Consider the following 19,348-nt stretch of genomic DNA (forward strand, 5'->3'; position numbering starts at 1 on the left):
AGCTTGCAGTGAGCTGAGATCCGTCCGGCCACTGCACTCCAGCCTGGGTGACAGAGTGAGACTCCGTCTCAAAAAAAAAAAAAAAAAAGAACCTCAAACGGCCAGGCGCGGTGGCTCATGCCTGTAATCCCAGCACTTTGGGAGGCCGAGGTGGGCGGATCACGAGGTCAGGAGATGGAGACCATCCTGGCTAACACGGTGAAACCCCATCTTTACTAAAAATACAAAAACTTAGGCGGGTGTGGTGGCGGGGCGCCTGCAGTCCTAGCTACTAGGGAGGCTGAGACAGGAGAATGGTGTGAACCTGCGAAGCGGAGCTTGCAGTTATTGTGCCACTGCACTCTAGCCTGGGGAAAGGGCAACAGAGCGAGAGTTTGTCTAAAAAAACAAACAAACAAACAAAAAAAACTTACATGATCTGCTACTCTAGATCTGGTCTCCTAATTCTCTTCCCTTCACTCACTTCACTCCAGTCACCCTGTCCTCCTAACCACTCCTCCAATATACCAGGCACACCTCTGCTTCAGTACCTTTGAGCTTGCTGTTTTCTCTTCCTGAATTGCTCTTCCTCCGGAGAGGCATGTGTTCACTCTCTCACCTCAGTCCGTCCTTCTCTGGCCACCCTATCTATACTGCCACTCTTCACCCCCTCTCCCCACTACATACATGCACATAGACTTTCTAACCCTTTTCCCTGGCTTTTCTCCTTAGCATTTGACATCATTTTCACTACACAGTTGACTTATTTATTTATTGGCTGTCTTCCCCACCTTGAAGACATAAGATCAAAGATTTTTTTGGTTTGGTGTTGTGCACTGCTGCATCCCCACGATCTACAACACTTCCTGGCACACAGTGGGTATTAAGTATATGCTGAATAAATGAATGAACGAGTGGATAGCATCCTGGCTAAGATGTCCAGGTCTAAGGATCAAATTGGGGGTCCACTACTTAATAGCTGTACAAACTTAAAGTTACTAAATTCCCCTAAATCCCGAATTCCTGTCTGTAAAATGAGATTACATCCGGTAAGATTGCTGAGAAAATTAAATGAGATAACCTGTACCAAACTGATCACTGTACCTGCCAATCAGGTGACTCTCAATAAGCCTTACTGATGCTCTAGTTAACTATTTTCATTCTTAGCGCGCATTATCAACAGAAAGCGCTATAGAAACGTAAGGGAATGATTTGCCCTTCATAAACCGACCCCTATGAACGCATCTAAGGCAGAATCAGTTTGGAAAAGAAACTCAGTTCCCAGTCCCTTCTCTTCGGGGCGGGTAAAGGATGATACGGCTCCTTGAAGTTTGGGAAGGTGCCCTCGCTCGCGGGAAACCCCAGCATTATTCTCGACCGCCCCGCCCCCTACCTTTTTCAGTCACCACGAAGCACTGCTTCACCGGCCCCACCTGACTGAACAGTTCCTCCAGCTGCTCACTGCGGGCCGAAGGCGGGAGGCGGCCCACAAATAAGGTCAGGCTGGCCATGAGACCGGGAAACCCAAAGCGCGTGAGGACGCGAGCAAACTAGGCCGGCGCAAGCGAGCCGAGAGGCTGGCTTTGGTAGGACAACCAAGCTCACGTGCCGAGAGATTCCGGAAGTGCTCGTTGCTCAAAAGAGATCGGAGGAAAACATGGTCAGGAAGGTGATAAAAGGTTCCGGAATGGCCGGGGCTCCGCCCCTTGCCCTAGCATCGCCCTCGCTACTTTTGTGTAAACTTGGCATCAATAATTTCTACCCTAGTGTTACAGCTTTTTTAGAATTTGACTAGCAGGCTTTCTGGTTTTTGCCGGAAAGCCTCCAAAAGGTAATTTTTTTTCTTAATATAAAAAATAAAAATATACAAACAATTTCTACCCTGTTTAAAAATCTCACCTCCAGATCCTCCCCAAAGTTAGCAGGACAGGCAGGAGAAGTCGTTTTTGCCCCGGGCCTAACTCAGGATCTGATATATTGGGTGTTTAATATTTTCTGAAGTGCCTCCACAAACTCCCAGATTACGTGCATAAAACACAACCGGAACACAAAGACGTAGACGTAGATATACCGTATACATCATTCGGACGATTCTCATTTTCGGAGAACATCAGTTGTTTGTCACCTCAGCCTCAAACAAACAAATTGTAGCTACTAAAATACACATAGACACAGATCGTACACAATTATTCTTTCAATAAATATATCCTGAGCTCCAACCATGAGCCAAGCATTAGGGATAAAATTGGTAAGCAAAGAAAAGACAGGGTCCCTGCCCTTATAGAGATTTCAGTCTAGTGGGGGAAACAGATTTTTTTTTTTTTTTTTTTTTTTTTTTTGCAGGGCCTCACTTTGTCAACCAGGCTGGAGTGCACTGGCACGATCTCGGCTTACTGCAGCCTCGACCTCCCAGCTTCAAACAGTCCTCCTGCCTCAGCCTCCTGAGTAGCTGGAACTACAGGTGCACCACCACACTCGGTTAATTTTTGTATTTTTTGTAGAGACAGGGTTTCACCATGTTGCCCAGGCTGGTCTCAAACTCCTGAGCTCAAGTAACCCGCCCCCCTTAGCCTCCTAAAGTGCTAGGATTATAGGCATGAACCACCACACCTGGCTGGGAAGACTATTAGTCCAAAAATTCTTACAAATACATCACAGCACACACACTGCAAGACCACATCGAACACACTCAAAGCAAACATAACATCCAATTTAAACACAGAGACCTAGAACCCAGGTCCTCCTAGAAACAGAAGATCTTTGCCTCAAGACAGCTCATCAGACAGACCCAAGGCTGAGAGATCTTAATTGGCCAGGAGATCTGGGTGCTCCTGGTTCTGGAATACAGAGAGCGTTTGCCATGCTACTGGGCTCAGAACCTGAATAGGTGCAAGAGAGCTACACCTTGCAGAACAACTAGCTCAAAAAAAAAGTACCCAAGGCCATTTAAAAAAAAATTTTTTTTTTTTTAAACAGACTCTTGCTCTGTCACCCAGCTTGGAGTGCAGTGGTGCCATCACGACTCACTGCAGCCTTGATCTCCTGGGCTCAAGCAATACTGCCACCTCAGCCTCTTGAGAAGCTAGGACCACAAGTGTGCACCACCATGCCTGGCTAATTTATTTATTTTTTTGTACAGACAGTTCTCCCTATGTTGCCCAGGCTATTCTTAAACTCCTGGTATCAACCAATCCTCCCACCGCGGCATCCCAAAGTGTTGGGATTATAGGAGTGAGCCACTGAGCCCAGCCAAATCATTACTTTGAAATGGTAGTAACATGGCAGATAGAAAACTCAAAAACTTTATAGGTTTAGTACCTTTTATAAGGCACTATAGTGAAAATTAAGTTTCATGATCTCCTCAACCCCCATTCATTTTCAGTACATTTTGGATGGCTAGATGACAGGTTGATAGCGATGGGAGTGGTTGATAGTGATGGGAGTGGAAATTGGGGGACACTAAACATCAGATTTATGAAGCTCTAGTGCAAAGTAAGTAACCTATGCTTAAAATAAAACTTCACAGTTATTTTTTTAAAATACAACTCACGGTCAGGGGCGGTGGCTCACGCCTGTAATCCCAGCATTTTGGGAGGCCAAGGTGGGTGGATCACCAGATCAAGGGTTTGAGACCAGTCTGACCAACATGGTGAAACCCTGTCTCTACTAAAACTACAAAAATTAGCCAAGTGTGGTGGCATATGCCTGTAATCCCAGCTACTCAGGAGGCTGAGGCAGGAGAATTGCTTGAACTCGGGAGGCACAGGTTGCAGTGAGCTGAGATCGCACCACTGCACGCCAGCCTGGGTAACAGAGGAAGACTCGATCTCGGGAAAAAAAAAAAAAAAAAAATATATATATATATATATATATATATATACACACACACACACACACATACACACACACACACATATACACACATATATACACACACATATATACATATATATACACACACATACATATATATATTAGTAATTGAAGAAAAATGTGAGCCCTTTAAAGATTTTTTAAGATTAGGAAACAAAACCAAGCCAAAAGGAGCCAAAATAGGACCTTAAGGTGGATGCCTAGTGGTTTCCCATTAACACTCTTGAAAAATTGCCCTTGTTTGACGAGAGGAGTGAGCAAGAGCACTGTGATGGAGAAGGGCCCTGTCTGTTGAAGCTTTCCCCCAGGCATTTTTCTGCTAAAGGTTTGGCTTTCTCAGAACACTCTCACAATAAGCAGATGTTATCATTCTTTGGCCCTCCAGAAAGTCAGAAAAAAAAAAAAAAAAAAAGCCTTGTAGGCCCAGTGTGGTGGCTCATGCCTGTAACCCAGCACTTTGGGAGACCAAGGCAGGCAGATCACCTGAGGTCAGGAGTTCGAGACCAGCCTGGGAAACATGATGAAACTCAGTCTCTACCGAAAATACAAAATATTAGCTGGGTGTGGTGGCATGTGCCTGTGGTCCCAGCTACTCTGAGGCTGAGGTGGGAGGATCGCTTGACCCTGGGGAGATGGAGGTTGCAATGAGCTATTGCACCACTGCACTGCAGCCTGGGTGACAGAGTGAGACCCCATCTCAAAACAACAATAAAAGTTTAAAAATAAATTTTAAAAAATTACGCAGGAAAGGAAGCTTTGAAATACAAACCAGATTTTTAAGGCTACTGTGTTAATCCTATCCAGGATAAAGAGAAACAAATAGACAAAGGCAATGGGATGGGTCATCTAACAAAGTTGGTTGGGTACTCCACATCCTCCCTCTTCCTTCTCCTTCCCTCCTGCCCACTCCTATCACCTTAGGAATTAAAATTCTACCCCCAAAGATTAAATTGTGAGCTTTAGAACCCCAGCTAGGGGAAGCCTTCCCTGTCCTGGCTGCAGTCTGCACAAGGAAAACAATCCTGAGAAGATTGTTGCAATATTCCTTTGTGAGACCCTCCACAAATGCTAAGTTTTAAATAGTTCTGATCCAACTCTTCCTTAATTTAGGACAAACCAAACTGCGTCTCTATGCCCATCAGGGGGCAGCAGCCACCCACAGTGCAGGATTCTGCGCTTTTCTGGGAGGACAACAGTGCAGCTGACCCTTTCTACCCTCCCCATGGTTCAGACCTGGTTCCCCGATCTGTCTCTCAGCCCCATCCCCTCCAATCCGTTTCTATCAGGGCGGGCAATGGTTCTTTCCTCAGGAATATTTGCTCATCCATCTACCCAAGACACACGCAGCATTCTTTATTAAATAGCAGGAGCTGTGGTACCCTGCATCACACCAGAAATGTAGCTTCCAGGGGAAATAAACTGCTGGCCTCCTCCTCATCCATCACTGTGCAGGAACTGGGAAAGGTAGTAAGAGAGGGCTGGGCTGTTCTCAGCCAGCCTCTTCCATATCCCATCCCTCTAGCTCCACTCCGCCTGGCAAGCCAAACCTTCTTATCTTACAAAATAGTTCTTGGCCTTAGCACTTGTCACAACTATAATTAATTACTTGTGCTATTGTGATTATTTATGTCATTAGTTGTTTAACATCTGCCTTCCCCCAAAAGGCTTTCAATTTCATAAATTCATGGCTGGTGTCTACCTCGTTCACCTCTCTATTCCCAGAACCTAGTACATCGTAGGCATTCAGTAAATGTTCTTTAAGAGATCGAATGAATGAATAAATGAATGAAGGTGAGTTTGCCTTTCAGTCTCCACAATACCAAGACTTAGAACTGAAGGGTGTAGCCATTAGGTTCTACCTGGATTCCTCCTGGGAAACCCACTCTGGGTAAGAGACGAGGCATGAGACAAAAGGAAAGAGTCCTCTAAACGAAGTCTTGGCCTCTTTATGAAGTAAAAGGGCTGAGGTTATCCTTGCTGAGGAAAATCAAAGAAGTGTTGGAGCTGTATTCCCTAAACTCCCTCCTACCTCCCCCCAACTCCATTTAGAGCTGCCACATAGAAAAGGACCATATGTGCACGAGTGTGTGTGTGTGCGTGTGTGTGCGCGCGTGTGTGAAGAGAGAGAGAGAGACCAATAGACAGGCCAATAGAGAGACTGGCTGGGGTATTTGGGACTTGGACTGCTCTTTTGGGAAGTGTGTGCATGAACCCAAGGACCCTTGATGGGGAAAGTGAGCAAGAGAGAGAGGAGCTGGCAAGGACCAGTGTGAGGAAGAGATGGCATTGAGGAGCGGAGTGTGAGCAGAGGCAGATGAGCGGCAGATGGAAGTGTGAGTTTGAAAGAAAGGGACCAGTTTCTTAGAGCAGCAACACTCCTTACATGACACAAAGCAACTCGGAAGCTGGGCCCACTGCAGCCACTACGATACCAGTGAGAAATGCCTGTAATTAGGAGGTTGGCAGTTCTCTGGGCCTCAGCCCAGAGTGAGGATGCAGCAAGAATTTCTGAGCCAAGCTGAGCCAGGTGATGGAGGAGACGCAATCAAAACCATTCTAGTCCCATCCCTCCACCGCACCGGCACCACCTCCCTCCCATTTCTCTTCCCCACTACGATTCTCCCTCTCCTCCAAACAACTGATTCCCCTCCTCCATCTGAGGTCCCAGGCCCTGGATGCTCCTTTCAGCCAAGACAGATGTTCATCTACAAGGAGAGTAGTGCTTGAATTCTTCCACTCCTGCATTGGAGCCGGTCTGGCCGAGGGCTCTACCCTCTCCTGGCTTCCCTGACTGCTTCCCTCTTGGCTCCCAAGCCTCCCTTCTCCAGTCCCCAGGAGCTGATGGGCAAAGTTGGAAGAAAAATCACGAGGTTCCTGTGTTTCCACTTTGAGCCTAGTGTGTATGCTCCTGCAGGTCTCCCTGTGATATGCAGGACAGCTGCCAAAACACTGTCAGATTTTTGTTTTCAAACCTAATCCACAACCCTGTTTTTGTGCTACTTGGAACCACTGCATTTTAGCCAAGTGACAAACACAAACCACAGAGCGCAGAGCCAAATGCTCCAGGCAAGGGAGGGATTACCGAGTGCCTGGTGGTTAGACGTGTTTGTGGGTCTCTGCACTGTAAATTTTGCTACAGGAGCTGGCTGGGCTGGACAGGGAGGATCTGCACCTATTAGAGATGAGAGCTCTTCAGGAGAAGGGGGAGGGGGTTGAAGAGCCCCTGTTGGTGGGTTAAAAGGTAGAAAGGTAGTTTCCTCTTTGTGGATCCCAAACTGTGGGAATATGGCAGGAAGGTTGCTGGGGATCCCAGCTCAAGGTGACCAGGACCTTTTACATGTGTCTCAATATTTCCATGAAGGACTTGACTCCTAACTAGTCCCCAGTCAATTGTGTACCAGGACCAGACTCCTAGGAATGCAGGCATTTCCACCAATGACGGTAGAGTTTCTGCCTCACCTCCCAGGGCCATGTCCCATCTCTGTGAAAAGCCACTTCCCAACGATTCAGAAGAGTCTTCGAGGGGCTGCTCCCAGGAACCTCACTCATCCCAGAAACAGGACAGGACTCGTTGGTCTCATATGAAAGTCCCTGGGGTCTGGAATGGACCCACCCCACCCAAGAGCTGCTTCTCTTCCACTTGTGATGGAATCACTGGTGCTGTTGCTCAATCGAGCTTTCCCAAGAAAGTCAGACCTTGCTCTTCTGAAAATATTTTATTGATAAATTAACTTTAAGAGCATTCCCCTCCCACCCAACTGCTGTAAAGTCTCCTAGATGGGTCATGGGCCCCTGTGGGTGTCATATGGAGGACAGGGAGTCCCACTCACACAGGGGTAGGATTCCTAGGCATGGCAGAGGTGGGTAGGGGGCCTGAGGCAGGTCCCAGGGTCCTCTGAGGACAGCCCCTCTCACTCAGCACCGGAGTGGGGAGTGGTGGTCAGGAGTGGAGCACCTTGGAGCTTTATTGCTGGTGAATGCCAAGGAAAATGGGACCCCTGCCAGCCTAGAATTGCAGCTGAGGGCATCAGCACCCAGGGCTCCAGAGAAGGTGGCACTGATTCCCAATCAATAGAGCCTGGCTGCTGACCCACCCACCCAGGGACCCCTGGATGGGGAAGGAATCTGGAGAGGTATCTTAGCCAGGCAGGGCTGGGGAAGGGTTACAGTGTGCAGGTCTCCGGCAGGGCAGGCTCCAGAAAGGGGTGTGTCGCAGGGTAGCAAGGTGGCCACCTCTTCACAGGTCTATGGTGTCGCTGCCCACGCTCAGCTCGTCAATCTGTCGGCAGGCGTCCAGGAACTGCTCCTGCAGCAAGGCCTCCTCGGCCTGCAGCTCAGAAGCAGGCTCTGGGGAGTCGCGAGAGGGTGGGGACAGGGCCTGGTAGGATCCTGAGGCCGGGAGGCTGGGGCTGCTTCCTGAGGGCCGCGGGGGACTGAGGACGCAGACCAGAGGGCAGCGCGGGGGCCGGTCGGGGCTGGAACACAGCAGCATGGACGAGCTGTCCCGCGAGAGTCCGCACAACGAGCCAGATGAGGCGCTGCTGCCTGCGGGCCAAGCCCCGGGGGAGGGGAGCTCCGCAGGCGCAGGGGAGCCAGGGGCCTCCCCTGATCTCTCACTGGGCCCGCCCCCGGTCTTCGTCCCCAGCGAGGCGGTGCGGTAGAGGCCGAGCCCAGGCAGGGCGTCCTCGAAGGCAGGGCCCTGGAAGAGGCCAGGCGCGAGCAGGGCCTCGCTGCAGAGGGCCTCCTCGATGCTGCGCCGCAGGTTGATTGGGGAGGGCGGGTGGAAGTCCACGGTGTAATCGCTGCAGGGAGAGGAGGCCGGGGACGGGGCGGGGTTGGCCGCCGCGCCCTCGAAGCCCCGGCAACCTCCGCCCTGGAGTAGGAGGTCGGGGCCTGGCTCTGCCAGCGCGCATAGCTGCAGCAGCTCCGCGTCGCCGCGCGCGATGGCGCTCCCCAGGGGCTCCTTGTCCGGGGGCCCAGTGACCCAGCCTCCCGGCAGCAGCGGGGCCGCGTGGCCCGGGGACAAGCGAAAGAGCTTGGCCCAGCAGCGCGCCGGCACGCGGGGACTGCAAAGTGCGGGGTAGAGGCCCAACAGCGCCAACGGGAGCGCGACGCCCACCTCGCCCAGGCGCAGGCCTAGCTGGAAGGCCCACCAGGGCCAGGGCCCTTCCAGGCCTGGTTGGCCGCCGTAGCCCAGGGCGTGCAGCACCTCATAGCCCTGCAGGGCTCCGCTCAGCAGCCCGAAGGTGCCTGCAACCGGGGCAGTGCGCGCCGCGCGCCGCCAGGACTCCCGCGGGGCGAAGGGGCTGCGCGCCTGCGGCAGGGGTGTGGCACCCTTGAAGCCCGACCCCCCTAGGGGAGCCCCGGCCCGCCGCCGCCGCCCGCCCCAGCAGGAGAGCGCCAGCAGCAGCCCCGAAAGGAAGGCGGCGAGGAAGGCGTGCAGCCCGCGCGAGGCGAGCCGCAGGGGCCGCAGCGGGCGATGCGCGGCGCTCCCGAGGGCGGCGGCGGCCGCCAGCCCCAGCCCCAGGAGCAGCAGTGCAGCCAGGCCAGCGGGGCACCGCGGCGGGCGCGGCCGGGACAGCAGCAGGCAGGCCAGCCCCAGGCCGGCAGCCAGGCAGGGCAGCGGAAGGTCCTGCAGCAGCAGCCAGGCGAGCGTGGGCAGTCGATCCCTGTGCCCATAGGCGTCGTAGAAGAGCGGGAAGGCCCGCGTGGTCCCGGCTGACAGCAGCAGCAGGTCCAGCAGCGCCAGGCAGGGGGCGCTGGGCGGGCAGCGCCAGGGCAAGAGGGCCAGAGCCAGCAGCGCCAGCAGGGCAACCAGGCCGAAGAGCGCGCCTACCCCATACACGTGGGCCTCCCAGGCCAGCCCCCAGCGAGCCCTGGCCTCTGCCCAATTGGCATCCAGGGTCAGGAAAAAGAGGGGCCTCGGGGCCTCGGGAGGCTGCCCCTCGCGTTCAGGCAATTCTCCCGCGCTGCAGGGCCCTGGCCCACACTCTGGCTGCCCCGAAGGGTTCCCGAGGCTGGCAGAAGAAGAGAGGTCATCTGGGCCAGAGGTGGGGACTGTGGGGTCTGTGGGCAAAGAAGGTTTGACTGAGGCAATCATGCAGCCCTGCCCCTGCCCACCCCGCAGGCAGTAGCCTGAATGCCAGTCAGAGTCCCCTAACATATTCAGGACACACTTGTCTTACATATGAGACTCACCCCACCTCTTGGCCTCTCACCTTTCCCTCCACCGTTCCCCTATTCAATGTCTTCGCTGGAGTTTCAGCTGTCATCCTTCCCCTCTTCCTCCTCCTGCTTCTCCCCCTCTGCCTCCACCCCCCAGCTCCCTGCTTGACTCGTTTGTGATTCTACTAAGAGTTTTTCTTTGAAGTCACAGAACTTTACAACTACAAGGAACCTTACACACCCTCTCCAAGGAAGTTTCATGAGAACAGGGATTTTGTTTCTTTGCTCACATCTGAATCTCCATACTTAAATTAGTTTCTGTCACACAGTTGGAATTTAGCAGATATTCATTGACTAAATGAATCCCTGTACTTGCCAGATGAAGATACTGAAGCTCTTCTGAGAGGCAAAGTGATCTACCTAAGGTCACAAATGGGCAGAGCTGCACCTAGAACCCAGGTCTGAACATCAGTCTGAGCCCCTTTCTGTGATTCCAAAGCCTCTTTCTAACATTAGTGTGCTTATCTCTTGTTCTGCACCCCTGACTCCCAACCCCCAACTTAGTGCTAGGAGGAGCTTCCCCTGCCCTTTTTCAACTACTCCCCCACCTTGTCTCCATCTCAAGGAAAAGCCCACATATGTGCATACACACACACACGTGCACGCACACACACACATTCAGCAGGGGAGAGGTAAGATACTGCTGTCTCAGCACTCTAAGGAAAACATCATTTCTCCTTATTCATTGGCCTTCCTGCCTGCTACACCCCAAGCCTTAGCCTATCCATGGCTGTGACCCGTATCCTGCCTCATCCACAGAGCCACTGGTCTAAGTTTCTTAATATAGATGCCTCCATGCTTCTCCCCACACTGTACAGAAGGTGACATTGAGATGGACTCCCCCAGGTCTCAAAAGGTGCCCTTAGGAACTCCCAGGGAGGAACTCTTGGGGACATCACAGTGGGATAAAATGCCATCTGAGTAAGTGAGCCCCTCAGTTGCTCTGGGGTTTCCTATCTTGGGTCCCTAGCCCCATCCTGTGCTCTAATGCCTTCCCATATCCCTTGGAAAAAGGGAAGTCAACTAAGAGAGGGTAAGGAGTAAGATCCTTAATTCTACTCTTCTGGAGCAAGAGAGGAGTTGGGTAGAGTTAGACTCAAGGATTCTCCCCAGGGCCAGGCAGCAAGGGAAGATGCTGGAATCTGAACCTCTACCTGCCCTCACCTACAGATTCAGCAGGACCGCAGCCACAGGCAAGGGTGGAAGAAGAAAGGGTGGTGGTGAAGGATGTGGACAGCCTGGCAGGGATGGGTAGGGGGACAAAAGACAGATGTAGAATGTGAGGGCAGGGTGTCTGACAATCACCCAACTGCCTGGCCCTGTCTTGGCCATGCCCCAACTGGACAACACAGGAAGACCCCAGGAGCACCCCTAGCCACAGGCAGGGCCAACTCATGCAGGGGACGCTCAAAACATAACAGTTCTAGGCCGGGCGTGGTGGCTCATGCCTGTAATCCCAGCATTTTGGGAGGTCATGGTAGGCAGATCACCTAAGGTCAGGAGTTTGAGACCAGCCTGGTCAACAGGGCAAAACCCCGTCTTTACTAAAAATACAAAAATTAGCCAGGCGTGGTGGCATGCGTCTGTAATCCCAGCTACTCTGGAGGCTGAGGCAGGAGAATCGCTTGAACCGGGGAGGCGGAGGTTGCAGTGAGTGGAGATCGTGCCTCTGCACTCCATCCTAGGTGACAGAGCGAGACTCTGGCTCAAAAAAAAAAACCCAAAAAACCAAAACCAAAAACAAAACACACACGCACACACACACACACACCAGTTCTTAAAATAATAAATATATAAAAGATAAACAAAAAACACAAGAGTTCTGAGAACAAGTAAAAGGAAAGAGTGAGGGGGCTGAGAGGTGGCTCTGAGAGAAGGAAAGGGATGATGCAATTGGACAACTGGGGAGGGCAGAAAGGAAGCAGCCAAAACATTAAATATACACAGCTCACTGCCAACCGCAAGTGGCAGCATGCACCCTGGTTCCCAGTCCATCATGTCCTCAAATCTGAAATGAGTAAGAGTACCTACTGTATAGGACTGTTGTGAGAAAAATGAGACAATGTGTGTAAAACTCTCAGAGAACCTGGTGCATCATGATCCCTCAATCAAGATTGTGTCGTTATCATGATCATCAGCTAATGTTCATCACTGATCCATCATCTGTTTGTGTGTTGTCACTGTGACTACCTCTGGTCTCAAACAGGTTCTTAATTCAACTAACTAATGGCTGCAGTCTGTTTTCAAAGCCTTTCAAAGTCCTAAACTTGCTTAGAAAGACAACAATTAGTCAAATAGTGAACATCAACACATTGTCTCACTTTATGAACTCTGTTTAAATAATACCTTTGTTTTGTTTGTTTGTTTGTTTGTTTGTTTTTGAGAAACGGTCTTGCTTCATCACCCAAGCTGGAGTGCAGTGGCATGATCTCGGCTGACTGCAACCTCCACCTCCCGGGTTCAAGCGATTCTCCTGTCTCAGCCTCCCAAGTAGCTGGGATCACAGGTGCGTGCCACTGTGCCTAGCTAATTTTTGTATTTTTAGTAGAGACGGAGTTTCACCATATTGGCCAGGCTGGTCTCAAACTCCTGACTTTGTGATCCACCTGCCTTGGCCTCCCAAAGTGCTGGGATTACAGGCGTGAGCCACCATGCCCAGCCAAATAATACCTTTCTGATGGCCTACTCACCCCTTAACACTAATAAAGACACCAGTCATCAATTAAATGAGAAACTACTTAGCTAGGAATGGAGAGCTTGCTGATCAGGTGGCATAGGTCTGGCAATGGCAGGATCAAATGCACACACCACCTCACCCCTCATTCTTCGGTCCCTTCAGATGCTCTTGCCCAACCCACTTCCTCTGCAAAGTGATTAGGTTTGCTCCATCTCTCTTTGGCCTCTGTGGCCTCTGCAAAGGGGCAGGAAAACATGACCTGGGAGCCCACAGTCTGCTCCAGCCTGTCACCCCCTCACCACACCCTCTTTGTTCACTGTACAGATAAGTGCAGCTGTCAGAGGTTGGCTCCAATTCACCCTCTTCCATCTTTACTTCTCACCCATGGGCCACAGGAAACCTTATTTCTCATCTCTATACCTAAGCTCTATGGCAACTACAGCAAATTTCAACATTCATAAGAATCCAGGCTGGGCATGGTGGCTCAGGCCTGTAATCCTAGCACTTTGGGAGGTCGACGCGGGCAGATCGCAAGGTCAGGAGTTCGAGATCAGCCTGGCCAACATGGTGAAACCCCGTGTCTACTAAAAATACAAAAATTAGCCGGGCATGGTGGTGCGCGCCTGTAATCCCAGATACTCAGGAGGCTGAGGCAGGAGAATCGTTTGAACCTGGAGGTTGCAGTGAGCCGAGATCACACCACTGCACTCCAGCCTAGGCGACAGAGCAAGACTCCATCTCAAAAAAAATAAAAAATAAAAATAAATAAAAAATAAAAATAAAATAAAATAAATCCAGAAAAGGAATAAAAACGAGATAATAGGCAAAGTACAGGGATGGCTCAAGGGTCATAAAAGGAGTTCTGAAGTAGGAACACTGATCCCAGGGGTCAGAGCATGCTCTGCATGCCCCACACTGGTCCAGCTGTGAATGGAGACGGGTGGAAAAAAAAACCTGGCTTCTGCCTTTGTAGGGTCCACTTGACCTCATCTCTCATCTCCCCATTGGAGGCTTCTCCAGAAACAGCCTTCAGTTTTCCCCAAAAGAGTCCAGAAGATAGTCATCTCTGGTCTTCCCTTCCCAGGATCCCTCTCCTGAGCAAGCCTCCTCTACTGGGAGGTCCCATTCTGGCCCTGTGGGCCCTCTTGACCTCAGTGATGAGGGAGGAGAGGAGATATCAGTGTGAATAACTGGTGAGGCAGGAGCTGGCTGGGGAGGAATTGTGGGAGGGAACAGTTTGATTCATGGAAAAGTCAGGCCTGATTATCCACCAGCTGCCCAGATCAAAGGGCTGGGAATCATGTCTCCACTCTGGATGCTGGAAGCTACAGCCCATTTAGTGGCCTGGCCCCATCCCTCTCCCCACCCCCACCTCCAGGATCATGGAGAGTGGTTACACTTTGTAGGGGTGGCACTCAAAATATTTAGCAACTGAGTTGGCATGGGTGCCAGCCAATCAGAACTGACACGAGCCAGAGTGGTCAGGGAGTGGAGGGGAACCCTCTGTGGACTAAGGGAGGTGGGCACTGAACACCAGTATGAAAGTCGCACACTGATTAACTGGATAACTGTTCTGGTGTGTATGGGCTGAATACAGGCTCTGTCCAAGGTGAAGGGGACCTAATGCAAGGAGGGCCTAGGAGTCAAAGGTTAGTTGCACCTAGGTTAGAAAGATTCTAGAGGCAACACAGAGAGACTCCCTTTGTATGGTAACTGCTTGATACAACTACACACACACACACACACACACACACACACAGTTGGTCAGAGCAAGGCCCATTGGCATTCTCTCCAGGAGGCCTGTAGCTCTCCTGGGTTTACTCAGAGGTGCAGTATCAGAGGCTGGGTTCCTGCAGCTACCAGGGAGGAGGGAGAATGAGGTGGGGCCGCCAGCCTGCCCGGCTGCACTGCTTCTGATACTGTCCAGACTCATTAAACCTGCCTGGCCAGCGCTGTCACCAAGGCCGACAGACTGCCAGCCAGCATCCTTCCCCTGAGGCACAGAACCTGCCCCCCACCCCCTATCACATCCTGCCCCTGCTGCACGCTGGGCTGAACAGGGGCATAGCAGGCCCCTCACCCACCATCCAAAGGAGTGCAGTGACTGTGGCTGGAGTGAGCCAGAGAACCAGGTCATGGGTTAAGTCTGGAGCTGGAAGAAGCTGGGGAGACCAGTGGTTTCCACTGCTGAGCCTAGTGTGGGGTGACTGAGAAGTTTCACAGCCGCAGTAAACCTTTTGCAGAGCAAAGCTGGGCCTGAAAGCCCCTCAGTCCCTCTGCATGACTCCCTGCCTCATCCACCAGAACCTCTCCTCCAGCACCTGTGCCCTCTGCTGTGTGGGTTGTGTTGTCCCACCACTGCCTGGGGCCAAGGCTGAGATTTCTGAGAGGTAGGGTCTGGAAGTGGATTTGGGATGCAGTGGGGGAGAGAAGCAAGGTTAATAGCTACTATTTAATGAGCCTCTCAGCATCATGCTAAGAGCTTTGCAATAACTAGCAAGTACTATTATTAAACCCTGGGTCTATGAGAAAATTTAGGTTCAGAGAGGTTAAATAATGTGCCCAAAGTCACTAGCTAGTAAGTAAGTAAGTAAGTAAGTAAGTAAGTAAGTAAGTAAGTAAATAAATAAATAAATAAATTGGAAAGCCAGGTCTCAAGATTCCTGAGCCTGTGGTCTTTCCTCTGTACCACCAGCTTGTCTATGTGCATGTTCTGAAAGGCTCCCTTGAACGAAGGTGGCATCTGCCTGCTCAAGGTCTCCTCCTCAGTGTCTTCCCAATGAGAGACCCAGCTCTGCCCATATCTGACAGCATGTCATGTCAGATCAGACAGCAAAGGAAAGAGCCCCAAGGTTGGTGGGGAGTCAGGTCAGGCAGATTGGAGTGGAGGATGGGGTTAGTGCCAGGGCTGTGGAAATCGTGAAGAAGTTCCTGTGTCTGTCCCTGATACATCTGTCTACATCCTGCTGTGCCTCTCATTGCAAAACTCTCAGGGGACCATTACTTAACTCTGTGTGGGACTTTCTCCAGCAATACTTGCTCTCAGACCATTCATATATATCTCCATGGTGATGATGAAAAGAATGATGATTATGATTATGATGGCAATGAAATAAAAGGGTTCCAGAACACTGATGAGTGACTAGCATGTAGTAAGTGCTCAATAAATAATTGTCAAGTTCAAATGAATTGGATACTTACCTAATGAAGTTGTTGCAATCGAGGCAAAACTTAGGGAAGCAGCTGGGTCCAGAGGACTTGGGCTGGAGAGCTTCCTCTCCAGGGAGTATGGGGGTGGGGACAGAGTGGTGCCAAGGAACCCTGCAAAGGGAGCACATGGGGCTTGAGTGCCACCCCACCAACCAGCCTTGCCTCTGAGAGTTTGGAGAAAATTATGTCCTTTCCCAGAGTGTATCCTAAGGAAGTCACTGTCCCAGGAATTTAGCCACATGCTAAGCTTATGTACACCATGAGCTAAGCTACAAAGAGCAAACCAGATTCAGTATGGCAAAGAGAATACTCCTTCTGTGGAAGTAGTAGCCCATATCCTAGGGCCTGGAAGAAGCAATACAAGAAAGTAAAAAAAGAAAGGTACTTGTTAGGCCCCTAGCACAGTGCTTGGCACGTAGAGGTGTCCCACGATTGTTTACTGCAATGAAATAAACTCACCCAGAGAACCTGAAACTTCAGAGGAAGAGCTTGTGGATGTAGTTTCACCTGGGGGGCTCAGGCCAGAGAAGTTCCGGAGTGGGGACAGAGTAGTACCAAAGAATCCTGCAAAAGAAGCCCAGGCTGAAGCTGCCTCCTACCTGCCAGGGGTGCCCAGCAGGGGCTTTCCTTGGGATGGGGTGGTTACTCACCAAAGGGTCCCAGGCGCCCAGCAATCTCTGCCAGGCTGGCCCGCAGGCTGGGCAACAGGGGCAGCGTTCGATGCCCAAGTGTGGGGGCTGCACCTGCTCTCAGGGCCATGTCAAACTTCAGCTCCAGCTCATTCTGGTGGGGCTTGGGAACACTGGATGGAAGTGCTGTCGCAGTCAGAGCAGTGTCCCAGGTCACAGTGTTCCTCCTGGTCTGATAGGGGGCAGTGGTCCAGTCGCTGGGCCCAGAGCGCCGGGATGTGGACTCCGGGAGCAGGGAGGAGGCCTGGGGTTTTAAGCCGCCTTCAGCGGAGCCCCATTCAGTGAGAGAGTTCCCCGGGGAGCCCACCAGCAGTTCCCAAAAGGGGTCAGTCCTCAGCCCACTGGCCACCTCTTCCGCTGGCTCCTGGCCTGGCCCAAGAGAGAGTGGCTGGGTCTCTGTGACAGGGCTCCCCCAGACAGCAGCAGGTCCTCGAAGATGGAATTTGAAGTTAAGTCCCAGGTTGAGAGACAGCATAGAGGCCTCACTTTGAGGTGGGGGGGTCAAAGCGGTGACAGGGGCACCTGGGACGGAGGAGGCGGGCTGGGGGCCCACAGTAGCAGCAAACAGGACGCAGCAGAACAGTCCCAGCCCTAGACAGCCATGCCTGGCCATGGCCCCACCTGGCTTTGGGTGGCCTTGGTGGGCAGGGACTCAGTTCTTCAGCACCTTTTGAGCAGGAAGGTCCTGGAGAGAGGAGAGGCTGTGTGAGCCCTGGCTGTGGCCACCCTCTTCCCTTTCCCAGGATGGGGTTCCCCAGAGAGAGGCTTCTGATCTCAGAGAAGCAGGTAGTGCGGGTAGGATGCAAAGTGTCCTGCCCATGGCTCTGGCTCTTCTTGCTGGGCCCTTCCTGTACCTTCAGGCCCCAGCACAAATCCCTGCCTGGGGGTTCCTCCTTCCCCATCTGCTCATGCAGAAACTGGGGTCTGACTGCAACCAGGGACCCTCATCCTTAACCAGTAGTAAAAGGGATGGACTTGGGCTTCCAGATGTGGATTCCTCCCTTCCTTCCGTCTGCTGAGCCTCAAGTATTTACCGAGGCTTACCATGTGCCCAACACCCTTCTGGGCATATAACTGTGAACAAGCAAGCCCCTCCGATGTCTTGCCTATTCCAACCCCCACCTCCCGCCCCAGCCAGAAGTGCTGGCACTCTCACTCTCAGACCCCAGGGGGCACAGGGCCTCGGGAGGGGTGAAGCCAGCGCTGAGTGATCTGGCCCAGTCCGAAGGCCGCCCAGCCTCTGGCCAGAGAAACAAGGTACCCAATCTGGCAGAAGCACCTTCCCTCCAGCCCCTCCCCTTTCCTGGGTCTAGGCTTGTTCCCTTCCCCAGGACCCTAGAAGTATTCGGGGTAGGGGCAGCTTGGCGATCTCTGGCTTCCTGGAGGAGAACGCCAGGCAGGCAAGCTGGGTGAATGGCAGGCAGCTGCGGCGGACTCCTACCCCCTCCCCAGAACTCTCTCCTCCATGCGCACACATCTGGTGGGGGAAGGGAGGGTGAGCCAGGGACACACGTGCACCCAGCACCCTTACATCACACACATAGCCACACCTAGCGCCCGTGACACACTCACCCTTTACACACCCCTGCCCCTGCACACACACACACACACACATACACACACACACACACACACTCCGTCCTGCCAAGCCCCTCTCCTTCCTGCATGGGTTCAGACCCAAGCTCTGTGACCTCCCGGCCTCCCCTGTCACACACACACACACACACACACACACACACACACACGGCATGTACTGTACAGAGATGCACACCCCCTACACACATTCACACACACAGACACATGCCACACACCGCCATACCCCCACACTCGTACACGCCCACCACTCCTCGCAGGCACACATGCACACACGCGCGCGCACACGCACACACACCCCCAGCCTGAACCGGCCGCCCTGCTCCCCGGGGTCCCTCCAGCAGGCAGGTCTCCTCGCCGAGTCCCGGAAAAGGGGTGGTCATGGTGGCCCTGGCGCCCAGCTGGGCAACGCTCCGTGGTGTCTCACCGCTTCTCTCTGCTGTGCCCAGCGCTCCGACTGAAGATCCGGACTCCCGGCTCCCGGCGCCCCCTCGCCTAGTCCAGAGACCGCAGCCTCGCCGCCCCGCTGCCCCTGATCCGCCCCTGGCCCGGCCCGCGGCCCGCAGCGCTCTCACCAGGCGGGCGGCCCGGCCCCGCGCTCCGCACTCCGCGCTCCCTCCCCGCGGCGCCGCCTCCTGGCTCCCAGCCTCGCTGCCCGGCGAAGCCGCCAGCGCCGGAGCTCCGCGGCAGCCCGCTCTGACGGCCCTCCCTCCTGCCCGCCCTTGCTCCCGCGCCCTCCCTCCTCCTCCTCCTCCTCCTCCTCCTCCTCCTCCTCCTCCCACCCAACCCTCCGCCCGCCGTCCCCCCACACCCGGGCGGGCAGGCAGGCGCGCACAGCAGCGCGGAGCCGCGGCCACCTCGGTGTCGGGCGCCTACACGCGCGCTCATTCACCCAGCGCTGTCAATCAACCACGGCGGGCTCCTCACTGTGAGCCTGGCGAGGGCAATCACACACTCCCAGGGCGGCACAGCACACACATCCACACGCGCGCCTTGGCCAGGAAACACACTCGCAGGCCGGAGGGTGAGCGCACACACACGCACACATGGCAGCCTGCCCAGGATGGCACCCTGGGCAATAAGAGCCCCACCGTTTGCTAAG

General features: G+C 53.1%; 2 protein-coding genes and 1 non-coding gene across 5 annotated transcripts in view; 1 reads left to right on the forward strand and 2 right to left on the reverse strand.

The window, feature by feature from the left end:
- RBM28 (RNA binding motif protein 28) overlaps positions 1-1,536 on the reverse strand; it is a 56,130-nt gene extending 54,594 nt beyond the window's left edge. For all 3 annotated transcript variants that reach the window (XR_012432827.1, XM_045388440.3, XM_005550687.5), the window contains exon 1: positions 1,373-1,536. Coding sequence is in view for 2 of the 3 variants with exons in the window: in XM_045388440.3 (XP_045244375.2) it covers positions 1,373-1,490 (118 nt within the window). In the remaining variant the exon portion in view is untranslated. The remainder of the gene's footprint in view (positions 1-1,372) is intronic.
- Positions 1,537-1,743: 207 nt separating this feature from the next.
- On the forward strand, positions 1,744-1,805 carry LOC123572617 (U7 small nuclear RNA). The gene has a single exon (XR_006697177.1). It is a non-coding gene; the product is annotated as a U7 small nuclear RNA (small nuclear RNA).
- Positions 1,806-7,555: 5,750 nt separating this feature from the next.
- PRRT4 (proline rich transmembrane protein 4) lies at positions 7,556-18,857 on the reverse strand. The gene is made up of 5 exons (XM_045388439.3): positions 18,674-18,857; positions 16,615-17,338; positions 16,424-16,528; positions 15,956-16,075; positions 7,556-9,918 (listed from the first exon to the last, which is right to left on the reverse strand). The coding sequence occupies exons 2-5, from the start codon at positions 17,264-17,266 to the stop codon at positions 8,090-8,092; spliced, it is 2,706 nt and encodes a 901-aa protein (XP_045244374.2). The 5' UTR covers positions 17,267-17,338; positions 18,674-18,857; the 3' UTR covers positions 7,556-8,089.
- Positions 18,858-19,348: the final 491 nt, after the last annotated feature.

This window comes from Macaca fascicularis, chromosome 3 (assembly GCF_037993035.2).
Source record: "Macaca fascicularis isolate 582-1 chromosome 3, T2T-MFA8v1.1".
Lineage (NCBI taxonomy): Eukaryota > Metazoa > Chordata > Mammalia > Primates > Cercopithecidae > Macaca > Macaca fascicularis.